At 39.6% G+C, this 17,500-nt stretch overlaps 1 protein-coding gene across 1 annotated transcript in view; it reads left to right on the top strand.

The window, feature by feature from the left end:
• Positions 1-2,777: 2,777 nt before the first annotated feature.
• The window catches only part of LOC138052668 (protein CDV3 homolog), a 20,801-nt gene continuing 6,078 nt past the window's right edge, over positions 2,778-17,500 (top strand). The window contains exons 1-4 of the mRNA XM_068899249.1: positions 2,778-3,084; positions 7,404-7,483; positions 14,582-14,640; positions 15,198-15,269. Of these exons, the coding sequence (XP_068755350.1) occupies positions 2,887-3,084; positions 7,404-7,483; positions 14,582-14,640; positions 15,198-15,269 (409 nt within the window). The 5' untranslated portion in view covers positions 2,778-2,886. The remainder of the gene's footprint in view (positions 3,085-7,403; positions 7,484-14,581; positions 14,641-15,197; positions 15,270-17,500) is intronic.

The following is a 17,500-nucleotide window of genomic DNA, read 5'->3' as shown; positions in this document are numbered from 1 at the left end:
ACCCTTGTGTCGCGTCTCTTCTACTAATTCTGCGAATTTTTGAGGACGCAGGATAAAGGAAAACACGTTTTTAATCACAATGTCCAAGGATTGACAGGCAACCGAATGCACTAGAATAGACTCAACTGCGGGAATATTATCATAGATTTCCAAATAGTGGGGAAATATTAAAGTTTGTTCTCGTTGGTCCCAAGGGGGGTACAATGAAGCAGTATTTGTGTTAGCAGTGACAAATTAATTCCATTATTCAGCCTATTTATTTCAACTGCAAACATAATTAACACTAGCAATTTTCCAATACCATGACAATGACTTTCTTATGTTGCGTTGAGCGTGCCATAAGATTTTCCTGGAAGAAATAAACAAGAGGTCTACAAAAAACTTTCAATCTGTAAGGGTAAACATGCCATTCGTCTGAATGCCATCACAATTTTTACTGGGTTTTATTTAGGGAAACCAGGAGCTCGTGTCCGGGGGATACGTATCGCTTGCTGCGTTCTCAATTATTTGTGAGACGCAGACGGCAACCGGAAGAGGACATTTCTGCGTACCAAGACAGATTTTTATACGAATCATTTCTAATGGAGAAAAGATACTTAGCAATGTAAATGTGGTTGTCTGAAGACAAATTAAAAGGGAAAACAGCTAACTTCCGCTTGCCGTCCGCGTCTCAAAAACGCGCGTGCTTAAGCTCCCTAGGCCTAACTGCAGTGGTGTACTTGACATCAAGCCATTCATTTCACGTGGTAAACTATACTGTTATTTCTCATTCCGGCGTTCCGTGTTTAAGTATTCCGGCACTCCGTGTTCCACCGTTCTGGAATTCCATCATTCCGTGTTTAAGTACAATAGCCGTTACATGTCTTATACAACAACGCCTCTAGCTGTGTAATTAACAACGGTTTTACAACAGGGTCTTTTTTGTTCTGGATCTGGGAGCAGAAGTGGCCCAGTGGTGAGAGCACTCACCTCCCATCAATGTGGCCTGGGTTCGATTAACAGACTCTGCATCATATATGTGGGTTGAGTTTGTTGGTTCTCTTCTCTGTTCCGAGAGGTTTTCTCCGGGTACTCCAGCTTCCCCCTCTCCACAAAAACCAATATTTGATTTGATTTGAGTTCATGTTTTTGTTAGTGCTTTTGTGCTAAATCCATTGACACTTAAATAAAAATGTTATTAAAGTGGAAGTGCTGCCATAGAGTTGAGATGGAATAAACCTCTAAGCATCCAGTTTGTTGAGAAAAACACAGTGCTATTTTACACAGATACAACATTATATAACTACAGTTTGAGAATATATTATCTTACAGTTGTAGCTAGGTTACCTGGCCTAAGAATGGAAGCGAAGCTGCTGGTGACCCTACTTCTTTGTACTTTATTAACCCAGCTTTGACGTCCAAACCGGCTTAAACCGGCCAGACCTAGTCTTTTACTCTGTCTAATGCCAGACGATTTTACTCGTCAATGGGGAACCCCTGGGAGTCAATGGGTTAATGTTAACATAGACTAAACACAATTTACATGATAAAAGCAGTGGGGTCTGAATCAATGCAAGGTCACCGGCATCCTCGCAGCCATTAATAGGCTACAACCTTGGTCATAAATAGTTGTAACACCTCTCTTGAACAGCACGTAACTCGCATTCGAGCTATTGATAACGCAGCCCTCCTCCTCCCTCCCTTCAATGTTGCATTTACCGGTTAGTTCTTGCACTGGAACCCATAAACATCAACACTGAAAGGGGAGGAGGGGAAAATTTCCGTCAGTGTTCCAACATTTGTGACCGAGACTGTAGGTCTCTGACCAAAAAAAACAGTTACTGTAAAATGGCCTATAGGCCACTTTGGAAAATACCATAATACTCTATGTTTGTCCCCCCAAATTTTGCATAAGTGTTGTTTCCAGTTTCTCTTGGGACTTACAATGGTCCCAAGAGAAAACAAAAACAATGCTTATGCAAAATTTGGGGGGAGAAACAAAGAGTATTATGGTATTTTCCGAAGTGGCCTATTGCACTTGTAATACGTATTACAATTACCAAGATAGGAATATCTGGGTATCCTGTGAACGTGACCTCGCATTGTCAGTTGTGCCATGGTTTACGGTCAGGTCGTTTCCAAACCACTGAGATCGTTCCACAGTACGTATACTCAGTTCGTTACACAAAAAAGTCATTCGAATCGAGGAAGAAACAAAGAAAACAAACACGACACAGACTTGGCTCCATGGTCCTAAGTTGGAAAAACGCCACCTTATTTATATCAAGGAGAGCTGGAATTTTTATTTTTCACATATTCCAATAGCCACTCATGAGTTACAAACCATAAGGAGTTTGGCTTGTATATTTGCCGGGAAAAAAACCCCATCTGTGATCGCGGTGATATAACATGCAAATGGAGATGCTGTATTGAGTTAAATGGCGGCCAGTGATAACCAAATAGCGTATCCTCATAGTTAGCTTCATTATGCGCGATAAGCTCCTTTCCAACCTCCGACAAGCGTTCCAGCAAGCGAACGTGATCTCCCGAGTGCAGTGACTTTGGATTCCCGCAATGTTCCTTTGGCACTATCAAAAAGTGATACTTCGCGGCTGGTTTACGATCTGAAAACGCCGCAACTTGCTGATCTTCGTATTTCAATTGAGTTTCTTCCACTTCTTTGGCAGCAATTTTACAAAAAATACAGCCGGGGCTTTCCTTGTCACGCGTTTCACTGTTTTCTGCCATCTTTAAACCAACCGTGGGAGAATGGGACGAGGAGTTTTTGAGCACATGCGTCGCATTTGTAGAAATTAATAAGGCAAAGAGAATTGTTAGGTTTGTGAAATTTTCGTGGCAAATTCCTTTTCCCGGCGCTTCGCCTGGGTCCTTTTCGTGCAGAAAGCCATGTCCGACGATGAAAAATCTCTGGAGGATTTCTTTGCGAAAAAGGCAAAAGGGAAGAAGCAGAAAGGGAAAAGCAAATTCACTACGAGTGATGCCATCACGAAACAAGTTGGAAGCAGCCAGAAAGAAACCGATAGCAAATCAAAAGACTTGTCGAGTAAAAAGACTTCTGGAGTGACAACAATACCCTCGAATCCGGTAACAGTATAAGCAGACCTTTAAGTAATAATTGTCAAGAAGTCGGACAACATTTCATTTAATCAGTAATGCATTTGGTTAATTTCATTCGGACTCTCAAGTCACGTAGTATTTTGATGTTCAATAGCTCAACTACGGGGTACAAAATGCCTACTTGAAATAGTTAAGTCATTTTTTTGCACAAATATGTTGTTAATTTAATTTTAGAAGGTTTGGTACAACGACAATATATGTTGTAAAGTTTGAGTATGTTACTCCTGTGGCCCAAGGCCGGCCTGGTACATGTCGCTCACAAAGGATACACCACCGTCAACAAAATGCACTTTAAATTTATAATTAGAAATTGTTAAGTTTCGAGTGTTATAAAAATAAGATAAAATCACAGAAGATGCATTGGTACTAGGTTACTGGAAATTTGAAGTAAACACCCTGGTTGTTGATTTAAAAAAGTTTGGCCAGTACTGATGTACATTGTACGTTCAGCAGGATCACATGGCAATGAGCAATCTAGAATAGGTGTACCATGCATGTAGTTTGCTACTTCTAATCACTATTGTGGCTTTTGTAACAAGGACTCGCTCGTACGTGATTAGAATGTGCTCTGATTATGTAACTGAGTAGGGATCATATACATGTAAGCCTCGTGAGTAGAAGATCTGTGGCTACGACTAATACTCATTCGTAACTGAACTAAAGGATACTGATTATTAAATGTGATCAATATAAGCTTGTTGCACTAACTTGTTACAGCTTTGTATGATATTGATAACCATACACTTTGGCTGTGATCACAGAAGAGAGCTTACACCACAGTGAGGCATTGAAATCATGCTTCAAAAGCATTTTCAATCCTAATTTAGAAAGTAATGAGGCATCATCACTACCAGGGATAGTAGTAAAGTAATGTGGTGTTTTATTGTAATATCATTGTGCCCATAAAAAAATGAAAAAAATAAAATAAAATAAGCAGATTGCAAAATTATTTACAAATAGTATTAGTAATTCAAAAAAGCAAAATAATATTACATTTCATGTTAAATGGATGGGACCTTCTTTTACAGATGTATATATAAAGAGATGAAATGAAGATTACAATCCTACAGTATATAATTTATATAAAGGTTTCAATTGTAACTTTAAGTGCTACTATGATCAAAAAATCATTTTCTTTTTTTCTTCAGATTTTGAAAGCATGTTCGCTTAACACTTGATTGGCAAAATTTTGAGCTTTGATTTTTATCCAAAGGCTGTTTATTTTGAGTGTTAGGTTTGGATTTCACGGTCCGCCATTACTCACGTTCAAAACTGACCGATTGGACCTCAAGAGGGTTGGATCTTGGGAAAAGTGACGTCATTTACTTACTAGCTTAAAATTTCAGCGCGTTAACACAATTTATTATATATGCCAAACATGAGTTTAAAAATCTGGAAGTCCGAAACTCCTGTGCTGCATATTAATTCAGCCGTGTACACATGCGTTGCAGTCTTAAACCAGTGAGTCTTTGACGTCATTTTCTCCTTGACCCAGCTCTCTGAAGATTTTAAAGTTAGTAATGGCGGACCAATAAATAACAAAATTCCGGTTAAAATAAACAGGTGTCTTTTTAAAATCAGAACTTAAAACTTGGGTCACTTAGTGTTTAGTTAACATAGTTTTGAAATCCAAAGAAAAAGGAGAATTATTTTTTGGTCGTCGTAGCACTTTAATGTAAAGTAAATATATAAATATTAATTTTATTCATGCGTTATCTATATACAGGACTGTGCAAAAATAAGTTGACAGTCTCTTTCGGGTCTCGATTCTCTCCTCGATCCTCGATTCTTGCGAGGATAGAGAGATCGAGTTGAGAATCGTGTCAAAGGAATTGAGAATTTAATGAGCTGGTTGCTTGACTGATTCCTTGATAGACTAATAGCACAAATGCAACTGGGAATACGAATAAAAGAAAAGCCTGCTAAAGTTGCTTGGAGACTGTTGTTTGGAAGTAACGCAGAAAACCGAGCGAGTTTAGCCCTCTTTCGAATCTGGTGGCTGAAATTGGGAAAAAATCGTTCGAACGACACTATTCTGTGCGATTGCGGAGGAGCATAGCCAACAATCACACGGCAAAGTGCTGCCTTTGTAATTACATCTGCAAATGGTTAGACTCTAGACTCTCTAGTCTTCTCGGATAAGGACGATAAGCAGAAGGTCCTGTCTCACAACCCTTCAATGTTCATAATCCTGTGGGACGTAAAAGAACCCGCACACTTGTCGTAAAGAGTAGGGCAGGTAGTTCCCGGTGTTGTGGTCTGGTATTTCTGGTCTGGACAGGGTAGGGTGGAGCACCTCGCATAGGACCTCGAGTCCTGTTCGTGCTCCTTCCCTCTGGGCAGGTTTGCCCAGTAGAAGAGATAAACGAGATGTCTCGTAAAACGACTGTAGACGGTCTTCTACACTGTCATACTGGAGTGGTATTTCAAGTGTACTCCGTAGGCTTCTACATTGTAATTCAGAGCATGATCCGCCCAACAGTTAAGCTGTAACCTACAATGTAGCTTGTTAGTGAAAATTACTTTTGTAGTATTTTGGCAGAGAGAAGTATTCTGTGCGATTGCGGAGGAGTTAATTATTTTTCATCCGTATGATCAAAGCATACTCAACAATCACACTGACTGTACACAGTCTTCCAACACTAAACAGCGGAGTTGCATTTCAAGTTTACTCTGTAGGCATACACATGCCATCAGTAACACTGCAGTAGCAGACCTTTTTGGAAACAAATTTCCTCAGTATACACGCATGTTAATTTCAGATTTACAAAAACTGTTTCTTGGAATGTAAAACTATTCCGTAATGACTCACTTGAGACCCCGAGTTTCATTGCAACAACTGGTTTGTTTATTCCCTCACAAGAAAAATGAACAGTCGCTGGGATTGGGTTAATTGGGGAAATTATTATTAACAAAAAAGACAGGAGAAGAGAAAAAGACAACATGTTGTCCTCATGCGAATTCCCAACTCGAGGTATCAAAAGTTGGGTGGAACAGTTTTTGCTTCATGTACTTCGTCCTGCGAGGATGCCATTCTCGGTTTGCAACGCTTGTTGTTTTCAAAGAATGAAACCTGATACCGGTGAACAAGTCTAGCGTCGAGATTTGACCATCACTATAATTTTCCTTCAGATCATTGCATGTAAAAAGAGATGTAAGATAAAATCCATCGCTCGGTAAAGCTTACTGTTTTGCTTTTAGATTTTAATCCACAACATAAGATTTTAGTTTTGAAGAGAGGACTCACAGGAAAAGTAGCCGCTATCTTGTTTTCTTATTAAACAGTTCCTGTTGTTATTTAATCAAGGAGTAACGCTCTCGCGAAAGTTGACTAGAGTATGAATAATTGACAATCTTTTGCATCTGTGATTTTGCGAGAATCGAGTGTCGAGGATTGAGTTTGATATCGAGTGAATGGAGTCTCTATCCTTGACTCGATTCTTGATCCTCCTGAGGATTGAGTCGAGACTGTCAACTTACTTTTGCACGGTACTGTATTCATATAACATGATTTGATCCTGACTTATGGAGCTTGAGCACAGCACAGGGAAAATGGTAGATTATATTTTATAACGTTCTGTCCTGCATTTAAATAACGATGGTCTGTTAGAAAAACAATGTACAGCTGCGCGCTTGCTCCAAAGTTGGTGGCATAAGATGGGCTAAGCAGGAATTGGTTACTTTGATCTTACTGAACAGTTTGATGCACAGTGTTTCTGTCCTTGAATGTAATGTTTCTTCAGCCCCTTAATATGTCAAGTGCTTCATAACATTGAAGAGTTGGGTGAAAAATACACAAGGCCCTCTAGATGCTCTGTGATAATTTAGCTGTTAGTGTGTTATGCCACACTGGACAACAGTATTCGATGACTGACCTTACAAGTGCAAAATACACTTTGAGCAAATCAACAGGGGATACACCACTTTGTTTAAGGACCTGTAAGATGTGCAGTCTCTGAGATGCCTTGACATTTTGATCCCATTTAAGGTCTCATTGTATGGTAATGCCCAGTGCTTTATGCGCCTTGACAGTTTCTAGAGCATTGTTGTTGACAACAAGGGTCCCTGGGAAATGTTCCACATAATTTTTTTTGTAAGAAACAAACTGTAAGTTAGACTAGACTTTGCTGTAGACATCTACTCCGTGTTTTATGGAAAGTGAAACTTTTTGGACGAGAACTGCAATGAGGTACATTGTAAAATTCTCTAAAATAACTTATTCTTAGGTCTGTTATAAAGTTCCTGTAAGCTTGGAATTAATTTGGTTGTAAAATTATTTGGTTTAGAAGGAAGAAGAGTGGATTGACTTTGAAGAGCCAACAGAGAAAGATTATTCAGGACTAAGAATACAGTCACTTCAGATTGGGTAAGTTAAGTTGTAGCTGGATTAATGAGCTTTCTTTGGGCATGTAAATTCTCTTCGTTTGGTTCAAACCAATTTCAACAATTTGGAGGGAATGTCCCATTAGAAGGATGAACTCTACAACACTGTTTCACCAAATGGCAATGTTGTGATACCAGTATTATTGGACCACAAATACTTACTTAAACAAGGCAAGGGTTTTGCTCATAACGTGATTAATTATACTGATTTCAAGAATCTGAATACAGAAGCCTTTCTCAGTGATTTGAGGGCTTCCCAATGGGTTAGTGCTTTTGTATTTGATGATTTGGATGATGTTCTTGACACATTTGAGCTACTGCTAGGTGAAACAGATAAAAGGCATATTCCAAACAAACAAAAGCGTGTCAAGAAACAAAAGCAGCCAGAATGGATGAACGAACGTATTGTTGATGCAATAAAGAAACGTAATCAAGAGCTGAAAAAGGCGTGGAAATCGAACGACGCAAATGACTGGACTAAATTTAAATGTATAAAGTGCTTTGTTACGAACCTAATAAGGAAATCAAAACGTGTCTTTTTTCAAGAGTCTATAGAAAACAGTAGTTTATAGAGGGAATTCAAAAGGAATATGGAAACCCTAAAATCGCTAGCTAAATCAAAAAAACAAAACAACATTAATTAAAAAGAATTATTGGTTGGGGAACATGGCTCTATTGAAATGAACGCGGAAGTGATGGCAAACATGTTCAATGAGTTTTTTGCGAACATTGCTAGTGCATTGTGTGCAAATCTCTTATCAGTGGATTTGGACACTAGCAAATTGGAGTACATGTATTTTGTCTCCTCCAGGCTTTATAATTACATCAATTCAATATCCCAGCTATTACAGTGCAACAAACTTAATGCTTGATTGTGAGTTTGCCTAACAGTAAAGATACAGGCCCTGATGGCGTAAGTGTAAGATTGCTCAAACTGATCGCACCTTCTCTGTGTCAGCCCTTGACAAGGTTGTTCAACTTGTCCATGGTAAAAGGCTGTTTCCCAAGCAAATGGAAAATTGTGCATGTTACTCCCTCCACAAGGATGGTCCCCGTGATTGCAAGGACAATTACAGACCTGTTTTGTCTGTGCTGTCTAAGTTACTTGAGAAGCATGTTGCACATGCGTACATGGACTACTTAGTTCAAAATGGACTTATCTACCATTTACAGTCTGCTTTTCACAAAGCTCACTCCACCGAGATGGCCCTTATCAATCTCACGGATCAGATTTTACACAGCCTTGACTGAGACGAGGTTACTGAATTGGTATTTGTCAGCTTTAAGAAGGCCTTTGACGTGGTAGACCATGGTCTTCTCTTGAAGAAGTTCGAACTATAACAGAGCACTTTCCTGGTTCACGTCTTATCTCTCGGATTGTTTCCAGTTTGTTGCTCTTGATGGACAATCATCCTCACGCCTCGTAGTCAAGCATGGTGTACCCCAGGGTTCGCTATTGGGGCCCATCCTGTTCCTTTTGTTTGTTAATGATTTAGCGCTCCATCTACAGAACTCCTCAGTTGATATCTTTGCAGACGACACCACTCTGTCATTGAATGCTCATTATAGTGACCTTAACAATCTAACTTGTGATTTAAATAGTGACTTGGATTCTCTCAACGAATGGTCAGCACAAAATAAGATGTTCATAAATGTAAAGAAAACTAAATCAATGCTTGTTACAGGTAGAAGAATACCCAGCAAAGTCAATGACTCTTGTGAGGACGTAAGTTTCCAGCTCAAGATAGGCGGTGTAGGTATAAACGGTGTCAAATCCCACAAGCTGAGTCCAGGTGTAACACTGGACTCAGAAATGAGCTATGAATGTCATGTTGAGGAGCTCTCAAAGAAGCTTTCAAAGCACCTAGGACTGCTGAAACATATTAGTCCCTACCTCAAGCAGGCACAACGAGAGATGTATTTTAATATAGCATAGTTAAGCCAATTTTGATGTATGGTGTTATGATATGGGATAACTGTAGTAATAGTGGCAAGCAGGTAATTTTAAGATTACAGAAGAGGGCTGTCAGAATTATTCTAAATGCAGAAAGAGAGACACCTTCAGTTTCTAAACTGACACTAAACTGGTTGCCCTTCTATAAAGAGAGTGCTATAAAGCCTAGCACATTAGTGTTTAAAAAAATAAATAATAAATTACACTGTCCCAGTATTCATGCATACTATGCTAATCCGAAACAGCGATTGTTGCAACAGAGTCACGCACCATAGTAACCTTAACCTTTTTACCCCCAAATACAAATGAGAAACGGAAGGGGGGGGGGGGGGGGGCGCAGCTTTGCAGTACAAATGTCTAAGCAATGGAACACTCTTAACATTTAACATTAATCTTAGAAGTCAAGAATCTGTAGCATGTTTTAAGAGGATGTTGTACTCTAAATTTTTAAGTGAGCAGAAGGCCACCATGCTTATATAATTTTTAAAATTCTTATATTTTTCTTATTTGATAGTGATATGTGTATATATTGTCTTGTAAATAATTTTACATCGTTTTACATTATCAATCGTAAGGGGGGCGCAGCAACAGTAGCATTAATTAACTTTATATAGGGCCACAAATTTATCAGTTGCCTTTAGCTTACTGTCACGTGTTACCCTATTCAAATAGTCTATTATTATGATTATTATTATTATTTGATACCCTAGCAGTTGGCAATGGAAAAAAACAATGCAAAATACACATATTTAATTTGTTGCTTGTGCAGTACTTTGTAAATAATGCAAGCGGTTAGCAATAAGCAGTACCCAGTAAAAGTAAACAAAAGATAGTTTAATTTGTCATGCACGCAATACACAGTTGTAGAATTAGATGAACTGCTCTCACTCTATGTCCTATAATTGCTTCTTTTTCAAGTTTACCAAGCCTTCAAATGAGTGTTGTATCCAACAACAATTTCTTCTTCTTGTAAATTAAACACAAGCTGACCTCTGCAGTTTTAATTTTCCAGACAAAAATCAAAATATGTCACACGCAAGTTTGCTTCCAAAAAACACAGTTTTATTATGGGTGAGAATGCACAGCAAAAGATAAGGGCTTTTACTGATTGTGATTTATAGTGATCAGTATTCAAATGTTTGCCAAAGACTTGCCTTGCCTCTGTGTTCAGTGCATTCTTCTTAAGCAGAATACACGCGTAGCGAATGCAATGTTTGTGATTCCTTGGTAGATAGTCCAAGAAAATATTTTTCCATTTTCTAGAAATGATAATGCATCAATTCTGATTGTTCCAGCCAATAAATACCCTCTGGTCTTCAAGGAATTCCCAATTTTGGTACCCAGTTGCTGCCATTCCGAAAGAAGGTGGTTCAACAACACTTCTGTTTCCACATGTTGTGAAACGAAAAGTAATACAAGTCATTATTTAAAAAAATCAAAAAATGACATTCTAATAAACATAGCCTACTGTTCTGTGGAAAACAGAATTATATGGCCCATTAATTTTTGATGTCTGATGGAAACAGATTACTTTAAACAGTCATACATGTACATGTAGAATTCCAAGTTTCAGGGACCCTGAAAATTGCAACTAAAGTAATGTGGGCACGCAATGTAAAGTGGGTAAATGTTTAATGAGTGTGTGAGGTGTTTTGCAATTTTTTCTTGAATAACCGAAACATTACGTTTTATCAGTTTGGGGAGATGTCATTGTTTGGCAGCCATGGTGTGTGATGATACTGATCGAAATGTGATGTTCATATGTACATCTAGCTGATTAAAGGAGTTGATTCTGCAAAGGGCTTCTGTTTCGTCTTGTGTTCCTCGTGTCTGGTAGAAAACGTTTCATGGTGCCAGAAGTGGTGGCATGGCATCCATAATGATTCTCAGTAGATGAATTGCTGGTCTATGCGATCAGCGGAACAAAAATTTTGACAAAGTGATCACATGAAGTGGAGCTCAGAACAAATGGTAATGTTGTTGACTGTTAACCATCTGCTGTTAGCTGTGCGAGACCTTCTTCTCAAGTATGAGTTGGCTCTCCTTCAGAAATGAAAGCAAAACGGTGAGTGGAATCACTTTGTAGGCTGTTTTCAAACCCTGATACTTGCCAGACATGATTGAAAGGGAAAGAGCTACACAAGCGTCACCTCAATCAATCGCAACACGACAACAGCAGAGTATGGTGCAAATTCCCGTAACTATCCCTCTAGCACCAAAGCTAGAGTTGAGTGGTAACCTATCAGCCAACTGGAAGAAATGTTACCGGGTAAATTATGAAATTGCTGCACAGCTTAAGGACACAGGGGACCCAACTGCCAGTAAGGAACTTTGAACAGCAACGCTGCTGACATGCATCAGATCAGATGCCCTGGATGTATAGGAAGGCCTCGAGTAAAAAGATGATAATGAGAGGTGGGATATTGATATTGTTCTTCAGAAACTAGAGGAATGTTGCACATGTGAGACAAAATGAGATACATGTATATGAATGGTACTATTATTTTTTTAACAAACGAGATCGAGAGCCTAATGAGTCAGTGGATGCATACATCTCACTGCCCTCTACATACTAGCCAAGACTTGCAATTTTGGATCCCTGGAAGCAGCCTATTTTGGGATTGTATTGTTGTTGGAATATGCGACAACCAAATCTGCAAGAAGCTTCTACAGGTTTCCAAGCTTAGTGGAAAGGACTGTATTGGTATCTGCAGATCCTATGAAACTACAAACCAGCTGAAAGCAATGAGTCAGGAGGAGGTCCGCATTGCTGAAGGCAAGAAATTTGCAAGTAGCAGACCAGGAGACATACAGATTCAATGCAAATTCTGCACCGGATGCGTAAGAGAAACAAATTTGAGTGCCCAGCTTGGGAAAAGTCCTGCTTGTCATGTAGCAGGCCGAACCATTTTGCAGTTACCTGCCAGTCTAAGTCACATAAACCAGTGAGAAGATCGGTTTTTCACATTGAAGAGGATTCAGAATCGGGTGAGTAAGTCACCTGTGTTTATGTCAAGGAACAAATTTGCGCTGTAGATGACGATAAGAAGAGCACAGGGAAACTCTTTGCCACAGTTCTTCTCAATACACCCTTTTCCAAACTGGCTGCCATTTAAATATTCTTGTGTTTTTATTCAAATTAGCCCTTGATACCTCGTTCCTAAGCTTAAAATTCAAAAGGATATTTTGCCTTGAACGAGGCATCCAGGTCTACTTTGAATAAAAACAAAAGAATATCTAAATGACAGCCATTTTGCAAAAAGTGGTATGGGCAAGAATTTTGCATCCGACTTGATAGTGGTGTTATGGTCAACATTCTACCCGAGGAAAGCTTTAGTCGGGCCTGTGGTGGAGAAAACTGAGTAAAAGAGTTGATTGTGCTGAGCGCTTCTGTTGTGTTTTTTGCCCTCCGTGTTTGCAGTAGAAAAGGTTTTGTGGTGGGTGGGTTAGTTAGCTGGAGCTTAGCAATATCAGACTCATTCATAAAATCATGTACATGTTGTGGCTCCTGAAAGAACTGTTTTGAGAAATTTGAAGTAAAAGTTTAACTTACGTGTGAAAGCATTCTTCAACAGTGGCAACAAGCTTTCCTCAGAGCATGTTGTTTGCGAGAACTGGCAATTACAGTTTTATACTTTTCCTACTGAGTGCCTTTAGGTCCCGCACTGTGTCCCTCTGGTAACTCTAAAGTACAACTTCGAATTTGTGAGCGTCAACTCATTTCAGCTCCACTATTGTTACGAAATCACGTATGGTACTTCTTGAGCAGCCTAACAGACAAAATGCACTTGCCATGCTGCAGTTGTTTTCATTCATCACCAGCTGAAGGACGTGACTGTAGCACTCATCGATAGTGGTAAAATTGTGCTGACCAACACGGAATGGCTAAGCGGTGCCTGCTGTGTCTGTTGCACTTGCTGTGATTCATTGTTGTGTAGAGGATGTACATAACCTCACATTTTGTCTGGACAAAGTCAGCCAGCTCCTCTGCATCTTTAGAGGCCTCCTCAAATTATTTTTCTTTGTCAGCTAATTTACATGTTATTTGATTTTTAAATGCTTTCAATACATTTTCATGCTCCTTCATTAAAATTACTAATCTTCTTACTTCATGATTTGTGTTAGGAATTAAATGTTAAACTGCGTGGAGTTGTAAGACTGTCTACTCGCTGTACACAACAAGCTTGCCACTTAGGAATCACTTTGTTTAACGTTCAAAAGAAAAACGAAAATCAAAGAACAAAATTTAATTATAATACCTGCACATGTTCATACAGTTTGATTTGAGGTGGACATGTGACATATTATAAATCATGACACTGGCTGATTGATCACTGAACATGTTTGTTTCCCATGGAGAAACATTTCGCTTGTTTTCTTGCACGGCAAAACCTTTTCTTTAAAAGTGTTGCAAAGTATTAGCATTCTTCATTATTACTCAATTCGACTGCTCACTTAACCTTGAATCTGGACTTTCACTTATCCTGCACAGGTGAAAATCTGAACGACACAAGTGTATTTTCTGCAGCATCAGATCGATTTGACAGCAACCTTTGCCTTTCACATCGAATTCCATGTGTAGTACATAAAATAACTTGCGGTAAAACGTTTTGTCGATGCTTGTCTGACCACAAAATAATAATTCAAATGCGTGCTGATTCCCTCAATCACAATGATGACAAGGCCTACATTGCTTCCCCTCCCATAACACATTTGGTTTACCTCCCAGATTTTGGAGGCACCTGACGCAGCCTGAACCAGGGTCTTTTTCTCAACGACATGGAGGCAGAGAAGAGAGACCCTGGGAACGAGGTTGGGTTTGGGTTTGTCTTGGCAATACTTTATTATTTCACTTCAAATAAATCAGCTATCTTTTGAGTACCCTACAATGTAAAATACCATGTCCCAATTTTTTTAACCCTTTTTATACAGTTGGCTGGAAAACAAAAGCAAAATAATTTACTTGGTTAAAAAAAAACCAGTTACAGAAACAAAAAAAACCTTGCAAGATTTTCAACAAATAGTAAGAGTGAAAACAAAACAGAACTGACGAAGTTTTGATCATCATAGTGACTAAGAGATTGTATTGAAGGCTGAATCTATAAGTTTGCTGGTGGTTTGTTTCAGAGAGAGCACCGATGGAGAAGGGGCTGACGTAAATGAACAAGACGATAAGGATAATGAAGGTAAATACTTTGGTATATGATGTCATACATTTAAACAATTTGGCTCATTTCTGAGGATTAATGGCATCAGCATCTTATCAATGATGTGCATTTTAAGTGTCATTATGTTTGGCTGGCCTAAAGTAAAACACTGGTTCCATCTGTTCAGCAAAGTTACAAAATTTAATGTAAGTCCTGCTGGACAGAGGTTAACATCTGAATGGTAGTCAGTATGGAAATACTCCATTCTGTAGTTACAGTGGGAAGTCAGGTTTGCACTTCTCACCTCTGTGCTTGTATGTGGGGTACATTTCAGCAAATTTAAACCATATTTTAGGGTACTCTAGTTTTCCACCCTAGCTGGCTTATTACATCTGGCTGCGGTGCCATGCTCTGGTATCATACATGGACCATGTAGCAGCTTCCAAAGGCGCCTTATTTTTAAATGACATTGGCTTGCTTTCATTGAAGTGCACCCTTTGCAGGTTAGTTCTGGTCCCAATGATGCAAGATAGGATATTAAGCAGGGCCGGCAGTCCGTTTTTTTTTAAAACCCATTTACCCTTTTTCTGTGGCAGATGCTTCTGTGAAGAAAGACAGAACTACAGGACCATGGCAACAGATGTCACAAGCGTCACAAACTAGTGCTGGTATGTGCCACGCACTGGTGACTCAGTTGGTTGAGCACCGGGTTGTCACGCGGGAGGTCGTGAGTTCAACTCTGGCCGGACCAACACTCAGGGTCTTTAAATAACTGAGGAGAAAGTGCTGCCTTTGTAACGACATCTGCGAATGGCTAGACTTTTAAGTCTTCTCGGATAAGGACTATAAGGCGCAGGTCCCGTCTCATAACCCTTGGGTATAAATTCTGTGGGACGTTAAAGAACCCGCACACTATTCGAGAAGAGTAGGGCATGGAGTTCCCGGTGTTGTGGTCTGATCAATGGATATAGGGGTTAGGTGTCAATTGGGACGAAAGTTCTGTTCCTCACCCCTGCCACTCCATGAATTGTGGCTAATAGATTAAATTCGTAATGTGGACTGCACAAATTAAGAATAATAATTATTATCAACTACAACAGTACCTCATTCTTTGTCAATGATTGCAAGAATGTCCAGCACTTGTCAGTAATGTACGTTCATTTTATTGGCGCCACCAACTTACACTATGGATGATGCTATCGTGTTCAGGTAACTGACGCATCGCCCACCTTGTCAGCAAAAAGTAGGCGAAGACCAGGAAAGGCTACCGCATCCAAGCCCGGAGATTGTCCATTCACACCATGTCAACTGTTTGCCCTCGCATGAAGTTTGCCAGCTGGAATGTGTGCACCCTGATGGATTCGGATACTGGGCCTGAGGGATGGAAAGCATTGATCGGACATGAATTGAGAAGATTGGATGTTGATGTTGCAGCACTGCAAGAAACCAGATTCCCTGCAAAGGGAATTATTATTGAGAAGGGTGTGGTTACACTTTCTTGTGGAAAGGTCGACCCAACCATGAACGACGTCTGCATGGAGTTGCCTTTGCCATCGAGACAAACATCCTCAAACATCTTAACGAGCTTCTTGTCGGTTTGATTGAACGTCTCGTGATAGCCAGACTTCAGCTTTGTAATGATTTTCTCAGTCATCTGTCCAGTACATACGCACTGACACTTGACGTCAATGATATTGTAAAGGAAAACTTCTATGCTGCTCTTGATGAGTTGATTGTCAACACCCCAATCAAACAAAGATCCCCTGCTGATACTTGGTGATTTTAATGCCTGTGTTTGATCTGAACACAAGATGTGGCCCCCAATTGGACATAATGGTATTGGGAAGATGAACCAAAATGGCCAACTTCCACTTGCCAAATGTACTGAGCACAATCTCCTTATTGCCATTACCCGGTTTTAGATGCAAAACAGATACAAAGGAACATGGCAGCACCCTAGATCAAATTATTAACATCAAATTGACTTCATAATCACTAAGGCTAGAGACCGGAAAGAAGTCAAGAAAGCTCGAGCCATTATCGGTTCAGATAGCTGTTTAACAGACTACTTGCTTGTGAATGTGAACTCACGATTAAGCCTTGAAAGAAGAAGCTAAGACTATAGGCCAAATTCAAGAAGTTTGATGTTGACTCGTTGCAAAATCGAGCTGTTCAAGATGATTTTCAGACAAAACTGTCTGACAGCTTTTTACAACTCACAGATGTTTAACCTGTGGCTGGGTTGTAGAAGGATTTGAAAGAGGCGATTCTCAGCTCTTGCGCAAAAACAATTGGCTCAAAAAAAGATAAACCAAGATTGGTTTGATGACAAAACGCAGGTAGCAGTGGAGCCCCAGAACACGATCTTTAAAATTTGAATTACTAGAAGCAAGAAATGTACCTCAGGAGCGGACGTGTGAGCTCAAAAAACCAATGGTGGCAAAATAAAACAGCAAGTGGCCAGAGCTCAAAAGCCTTCTTTGCTGCAATAAAGATAGCCTCCCACGCAGACACTCTTATGGCCTCGTCACGCGTTCCTTCCCCACGAGCGTCTGCTAAAGTGAGCCACACATTCCTTTCCCTTTGTTAAGTAACTGTCATCTGGAAATCAGTGCTTAGCAAGGGTATGGTGTCGTTTCATCTAAAATTCACAGCGCCGCGGAAATAAATAAATACGAATAAAATTTTGAAGTTTGAACTGCACGAGAACCATTACCTTCAATCGCAATGAACGCAACTGGGACAGTAGGGAAAAGAAAGCTTGAAAAAATCCATAACGTTTAAAGGGAAGTTACAGTCTAGAAAAAAGTTTCTCTAAATTACTAAAACTATTCCCCAAGAATTCGAAAATAATTGCCGTTTTGTCCAGTTCCTTGTAAAAATGTGGCAAGAGCACTTT

The sequence above is a fragment of the Montipora capricornis genome, chromosome 1, assembly GCF_036669925.1.
Source record: "Montipora capricornis isolate CH-2021 chromosome 1, ASM3666992v2, whole genome shotgun sequence".
NCBI lineage: Eukaryota > Metazoa > Cnidaria > Anthozoa > Scleractinia > Acroporidae > Montipora > Montipora capricornis.
The sequence above is the reverse complement of the archived record's forward strand: the minus strand, read 5'-3'. Positions and strand labels throughout refer to the sequence as shown.